The following is a 6,567-nucleotide window of genomic DNA, read 5'->3' as shown; positions in this document are numbered from 1 at the left end:
GCCGCATACGATCCATTGTCATGGTCACGACAAGTTCAGTCGGTTGCGCGCTGTCAGTCACCTCATTTTTCCGCCCATCGTGAAGCATTCCAGCCTCTTTCATTTATTCCAACCGAGCGCGACCAGTGCGGAAAATGTAACGGCACGCAATGCGAGTACAGTCGACAAAGTTGCAACAACTACCGCCGAATCAAGCGCTTGTGCTACAACAACGGCAACAATAGCGAGTCCAGATTCAGTTGCTTCCAGCGGAACGAGTAAAGCGCCTACTACTGCTACTACTACGAGCGAGTGCAGCGAGCAAACGCCTCAAGCGACTGTCGCGTCGCGCATCGCTTCCGTGGATGAGTCAATTAAAACGACAGTTACCGATTTAACAAATCCAGCACCAACGCCGCAGTCCAGAGCGCAGCCACCGCCTCCAACAATAGATGCACGTTTGAGTTAGGCGCTGAGAGGAGGAGGACTGAATGTAGGTACTGACAGGCATTTGTTTCCATATTTTTTTTTAATTTAGTTATACGATTTTATCGATAAGGGATTATTAATTTAAATTACTATATACATAAATAACTATTAGATGAATACATGCCATAGGAGTGTATGTACAAACGGGCATATGTTTGTACGTTTAGTTTTACTGTTATTTTATAGTTGTAAACGAATACTCATTCTAAGTGTACTGGTATGTAGTTAATGTAGTTTTTAATTATTTACCTTCATGTGTGTGTGTGTGTGTGCATACATATATACTACATGCATATTTATTACTAATGTATGTACATACATACATACATACATATTTATATCAATGTAAGGATTGGTATTCATGCATTTGGTGCGAGTTTACTAAGAATTTGCATACGGCAATTAATTGAATAAAAAAAAGGCTTTCAAATGGCATTGAAATGTAAATGAGGTCTGCGTGTGCTAATAATTTTTTAATCTTAAAATTAAGAAAAATACTTACATCACCACCCAGTGTATGAATTGAATGTAACACAGGAAAAATCAAGCAGGAAAAACTTTAGGCAAGAAAAACCGGCAAAGCTTGGTATTTGATAATGTTAATGTTTTAAATCCCATAGCTGTCAATTGTAAAAATAAAAAGAACTTTTTTCGAAATATAAAATTTATGATTTTTTTATGCATATGTAATTTTATATCGAGGTTTATCATATAAAAAAAAAATCAATGCAGATTTTAATTTATCCAACCCATATTCGGCCGCCAGTCGATTTTTCCATCATCAACTTTGAAAGCCGATATCTCTGGAGTTAAGTTTTATTTTTTGATCTGTTTTCACAAAAATTTAATTTCAATGAACAAACAGGAAAAAAACTGGTTTTATTTTCAATTGTATACGATGACAAAAAACCAAGTAAAATGCACCTCACTCGAGACTTCCTGATCTGACGAAGCGATGGATAACCAGCTGTCTGTATGGACGCCAATCATCGGTCGAATTCCGAAACGTCAAGTCGAAGTCACAAGGAAAAACTCCCTCCCCCGCCAGCTGGAGGTGACTTGCTGATGATTACACGAGTATGGCAACGGGCCCTAACATCGACAGCCTTTGTGGGAAAATCACTGACTATCTCACGGATCTTGCAAATTTATTCACTGCCTCGAGCTTCACCATCTCCGCCGCGAAATCCAGCGCCACACGTTTATCACCTGGACTAAGGAGGTCAGGCTGTAACTAGACGTCCACGTTGATGGCAACAGAATACCGACGGTCAACCTTCCCAAATTCTTGGAACTCACGTTCGATAGCCTTTTCTCCTCTTCGGCGCACACCGCAGCCACCTGCGAAAAAAATGCGAGCTAGAAACAAAGTCCCCAAGTCACTAGCCGGCAGCTCTTGGGGAACCTACAATAAAACCATGCTCACCATGTACAAAGCAATCGGCCGGTCGTTGGCAAACTACGGCAATCATCAGCTATACACAGTGGAGCAATTTACAAACCTGCCAGAATGCAGCTCAACGCACGGTTACAGGTTGCCATCGCATGTCATCCGAGTATCACCTCTACCAAGAAAGCCAGATGCTGAAGGTGAAAGAGCATAACACCTCTTCGTGCCATCGTGAAAATTACCCCAACAACGCCCTGCTTCGAAACGATCCGAAACGACAATATCGTCCCAGGCGGTCCCTAGTCGCCCATTAACATCGATGAAGCGGAACTGTCGAGAGAGATCAGGTTCACCCTAGCTCAACTCCGTTATGGGTGGTATCACGGACTAAATGGCTATCTCTCTCGGCTGAACCCAGAAGTGGCCGAAACCTGCCCAGACTGCGGGAAAGGTAAACAGAACACCCAACACCTCTTCGTATGCAGCTCTAACCCGACGACTCTGACACCAGAAGCACTATGGACGACGCCTATCGACGCTGCCCGCTTTCTTGGCCTCAGGCTTGTAGAGTCAGGGGATGAAGACGACCCATGGCAAGCAGTTTCTTGTTGGGAGCCAAAGACGTGGACACCCAAATGGGCAACTGCTTGGAGAAGAGCCCTCGCCCAGACACGTCAGGAGGCATCTCTACGAACTGACGGACGAAGTCCAGAGGTTCATCAAACAATCTCTGCACCCATCAGCTTATCGACAGGCCTTGAGCGGCATTCACAGGGAGTCAGTCTCGAGTTACGTAGACTCCAGACCTGTGAATGCCGTTCTAGGAGACAAGAACCACAATAGGCCAACTTCGCTCTGGCTACTGCAGCAGGTTAAACTCATACCTGAGCAGACTACACGCAGATTTGCCAAATGAGTGTCCGGCATGCGGAGAGACACCTCATGACTCGAAACATCTTTTCGTATGCCCGGAAAACCTGACAACCCTAATGCCTTTGTCCCTTCTTGAGTACTGCTGCCACAACAACAATAACAACACACTACGCCCTATTCTCGCAAGTGCGATTTGCTACATTGGGCTGTATTTATGAATAATGCTGCATTTTTAATTTTGCGGATTCAGTAATAGTATTTCCACGGATTTCAGAAAAAATCTATGAACGAGGAATTCAGAAATTGCTCATAAAATCGCTTGTAACTTGTGTGAACATGCCATAAGAGAACATGTAAAACATATCATGATTTGCGACTCGGAAATGACTGCATTCCATTTATATATTAAAGTTTTGGTACGAAAAATATCTCGCCAAGACTTTCATTTATCATCTTTGCTGACTTTATGAAAAACAGAAATTTTCGTAAAGTACGTATATCAGTTTCATTTTATTATACAACTAAACACTATTGTGAATGGTTCGAGAATTTGACAGTTGCGCCGGCGACGACTACTTTGCGCTGTCAAAACAAATCCAATTTCACGTGTGGCAGAACGAGGTGCACGCCGATTTAAAATATTTTGTGTTTTATGAATTAAATAGAGCAAAAGAAGTAAAGCATTAGCAGAAATAAATAAAAAATGTCTTCCTCATTCTTTCTTAAAAAGGAACCTAAGGCGAATAAAAAACGAAAGGTAAGCAAATACATATACGATGAATACCCCCAAACGTATCAATATTGTTATCCTTTGGTCCGCGATTATAGCTTTCAAAAGATCCACGAGCAACAGGTGCCAAAAAAAGAAGTGACAAGAAACAGTCAACAAGCAACCCACCACCAGCACGTAAGCGACCGCAGAAGGACGATGAAGAAATCGCCAGCGATGATGAGTTCGGAAGCGGCGAAGGAGATGCCACAAATTTGGTTTTCTCATCAGATGAGGTGGAAGAGGAGACACCACAAGACAAACGATTGCGTTTAGCGAAACAATACTTAGAAGAAATTGAAAAACAAGAAGCGGAGCGTGTGGAAGATCGTGAATTACATGACCACGTAGCACAGCGCCTACAGTCAGAGTACCTTGACAGCGTGGGGAAATTGCGGCGGAATATAGCCGGCACTATTGAAGATTATGATGCAGAGAATGTGGTTGTGCTTAAACATAAAAAGCAACATCTACCAATGTGCGCGTTTGCCGTCTCACCTGATGGTAAATATCTATTTAGTGGCGCTAAAACACAATTCGTGCTGAAATGGAGCGTACAAGGTCAAGTAAAGCTGGAAGGGTTATTTAACGTACAACCACACAACGAAGATGAGAAAAGCGATACGCAGCGTCGGTCACACGTTACGGCAATATGTTTATCGACTGACATGAAATACTTAGCTCTGGCCGAAGGTGGTCGAAACATACAGATTTGGTGCCCCAAGGATCTAACACACTTAAAATCGTTCAAGGGACACAGAGATGTAGTTACCTCGCTCGTCTTCCGAAAGGATACACATGACTTGTATTCGGGCTCAAAGGATAGATCAGTGAAAATTTGGTCGCTCGACGAAATGGCCTATGTGGAAAGCCTGTGAGAAAATACATTGCAATTTAAATGTTGTATACTTGAAACGAGTTTTTATTACAGATTTGGTCATCAGGCGCCCATTACAAGCATAGATGCGCTGAGTCGTGAACGTGCAATTACCTCAGGAGGCATCGATTGCTCATTACGTATATGGAAAATTACTGAGGAATCACAACTGATCTACAACGCGCACCAAAATGGCATAGAGTGTGTTAAATTTATAAACGATGAAAATTTCGTTTCCGGAGGCGAAGATGGGTAAGAAGTAGACATACAGACTTCTTTATTTATCATTTTATTAATTATCTTTATATTTTATTCAGTTCACTCTGTCTATGGAGCGCATTAAAAAAGAAACCGCTCTGCACAGAAGCGCTGGCGCACGGTACCCAGAGCAATGGAGTGCCCAACTGGATAACGGCAGTAGCTTGTGTGGTGAATACAGACTTATTAGCATCAGGTAATAACGAGCTGGCAACAAAAAGAAATTTATTACTTAAGAGGTGTTGGTATATTTTTAGGTTCCTTTGATGGTTACATTCGTCTGTGGCAGTCCCTTGACAATTCACGAAAACTTAAACAAATTTTTAAAATTCCTGTGCCGGGTTTCATAAACGCCTTAGCGTTTAATAGTAATGGCACGAAATTATTCGCAGCCGTTGGTCAAGAACACAAATTAGGCCGTTGGTGGCGAATCAAGGAGGCGAAAAACAAGATTATCATCATTGATTTTATTACAACTTCTACAAAGGCTAGCTTAATTTGAAGAAGTAACTAAACACACTCGTAAATTAACGCTTTTAATTAAATGCCTGATTTATTTTTAAAGAAAGCGCCTGGGTTCCGCAATGCGCGTGTTAAATATTAAATGTTAAAGCTAAGTTAAAAATATGAAGAGTTTTACAAATAAACAGTTTTGTAAAAATATGCCAAATGAATATCGTTGGAATGCATTGCTGAATCTCGATAAACTAAAATGAAAGGAAGTTGATACGTCCACTATCGCTCATTAATTATTATCGCCTACTACGTCGGCTATGGTGGCCACAAGACGTCGGGAATGCTCCACAGCACAAGTTGCCGTAACTAAACCCAAGTGTATACAGAAGAGTTCGTAGCATTTAATTTTACCTGGAGCAGACTTTGGAAAGCACACTTCAGTAAGTTGTTGGTAGTAGTCTGCTGCAAGCAAACCTGGTTCGAAGTGAGGTTTAAATGCATTACTTGACGATGCCGAAGCGACGATATATTGCTGCAGGTCGACTAGTTTCATATGACCACCCGATTGATCTTCAAACCAAAGAAAATATGAGTAATTAAATACTTTATCTTTCCACATAACAGTAGAGTGGCCCTTCTTTAAGTAGTTACGGGAGAGTTCAACCATCGACCATAAACGCTCTTTAGAAGACAACTGATTAGCGCGCAAATCGGGCGCAATCATGAGACCAGTTGTGCGATTAACATATGCAAAATGGATGAGTCCTTGAAGTATATGAAAATATTTAGTGCTAATTATTAAAAACTGATTTAAAAGTTACCAGGAAAGTCTTCCAAATAGGCTTCAATTGATATATTGCGTTCTGCCTTAACAGCTAAAAATTCTGTAATCTCCAGCATCTTTCCTTCAACTAAGGATGCCACCTCAGGCAACTGATCCAAAGCAATCGACGAACTGTCGCAGCAAGTTAAAGTAAACAACTGTTTTAATTCATCCATGAATGCTGGCACATTGGACTCAATCCTCACTAACAGCTCTCGCTCCACCGAACGGAAAAAATCTCCGTACATTTTCTTTAAGTTTTCCCATTTAGTAACAAACTTTTTCAGTGAAGTATCCAATTCATCACCTTTTAACTTGGAACGTTTTAGTGCATCCAATGTCTGCTTAACAAATGATTCTAAGCTTTCATAAGTGGGCCTCATTGCATCCGAGTCACCTTGTACTTGCAACGTTATTATCTTCTGGAGTACGAAGAACGTATCGTACATACTGCTTGCAACTTGTAGATTAGCGTATTCGATCACCTGCACCAATAAGATACCTTTGGCAAGTTGCGACAGATGCGCAATACAGGGCACACATCCAGAATGGGGATCATGTGATGCGCCCTGCAAAAACACGGCCACGGAACGGTTGAGTGGTCGCCGATCACGTTGTAGAGAACGCGCAAGCAACGACAAAAATACCAAATC

The 6,567-nt window shown here is 41.7% G+C and overlaps 3 protein-coding genes across 6 annotated transcripts in view; 2 read left to right on the top strand and 1 right to left on the bottom strand.

Annotated features, from left to right (window-relative positions):
• The window catches only part of LOC118750161 (platelet binding protein GspB), a gene marked incomplete at its 5' end in the record, with an annotated part of 19,675 nt that extends 18,567 nt beyond the window's left edge, over window positions 1–1,108 (top strand). The window contains 2 exon segments of the mRNA XM_036484887.1: window positions 162–227; window positions 264–1,108. Of these exon segments, the coding sequence (XP_036340780.1) occupies window positions 162–227; window positions 264–448 (251 nt within the window). The 3' untranslated portion in view covers window positions 449–1,108.
• The window catches only part of LOC118750156 (Hermansky-Pudlak syndrome 1 protein homolog), a gene marked incomplete at its 5' end in the record, with an annotated part of 6,966 nt that extends 399 nt beyond the window's left edge, over window positions 1–6,567 (bottom strand). The window contains 2 exon segments of one of the 4 annotated variants that reach the window (XM_036484882.1): window positions 5,395–5,856; window positions 5,913–6,567. In XM_036484882.1, coding sequence (XP_036340775.1) covers window positions 5,395–5,856; window positions 5,913–6,567 — 1,117 coding nt within the window. 4 annotated transcript variants of the gene reach the window in all.
• On the top strand, window positions 3,318–5,309 carry LOC118750159 (U3 small nucleolar RNA-interacting protein 2-like). The gene is made up of 5 exons (XM_036484886.1): window positions 3,318–3,488; window positions 3,560–4,374; window positions 4,432–4,629; window positions 4,695–4,831; window positions 4,893–5,309. Exons 1-5 carry the CDS (start codon window positions 3,435–3,437, stop codon window positions 5,135–5,137), a joined length of 1,449 nt encoding a protein of 482 aa, XP_036340779.1. The 5' UTR covers window positions 3,318–3,434; the 3' UTR covers window positions 5,138–5,309.

The sequence above is a fragment of the Rhagoletis pomonella genome, unplaced genomic scaffold, assembly GCF_013731165.1.
Source record: "Rhagoletis pomonella isolate Grant_MI unplaced genomic scaffold, Rhpom_1.0 Rhpom_scaffold_00152, whole genome shotgun sequence".
Taxonomy (NCBI): domain Eukaryota; kingdom Metazoa; phylum Arthropoda; class Insecta; order Diptera; family Tephritidae; genus Rhagoletis; species Rhagoletis pomonella.
Note: the sequence above shows the minus strand (reverse complement) of the source record. Positions and strands in the feature narration are given on the sequence as shown.

Coding starts and splice junctions, on each gene's coding strand:
- LOC118750159 (XM_036484886.1), top strand. CDS start 3,435: ATGTCTTCCTCATTCTTTCTTAAAAAGGAACCTAAGGCGAATAAAAAA. Junction 3,489..3,559: donor AGGCGAATAAAAAACGAAAG/GTAAGCAAATAC, acceptor CCGCGATTATAG/CTTTCAAAAGATCCACGAGC. Junction 4,630..4,694: donor GTTTCCGGAGGCGAAGATGG/GTAAGAAGTAGA, acceptor TATTTTATTCAG/TTCACTCTGTCTATGGAGCG.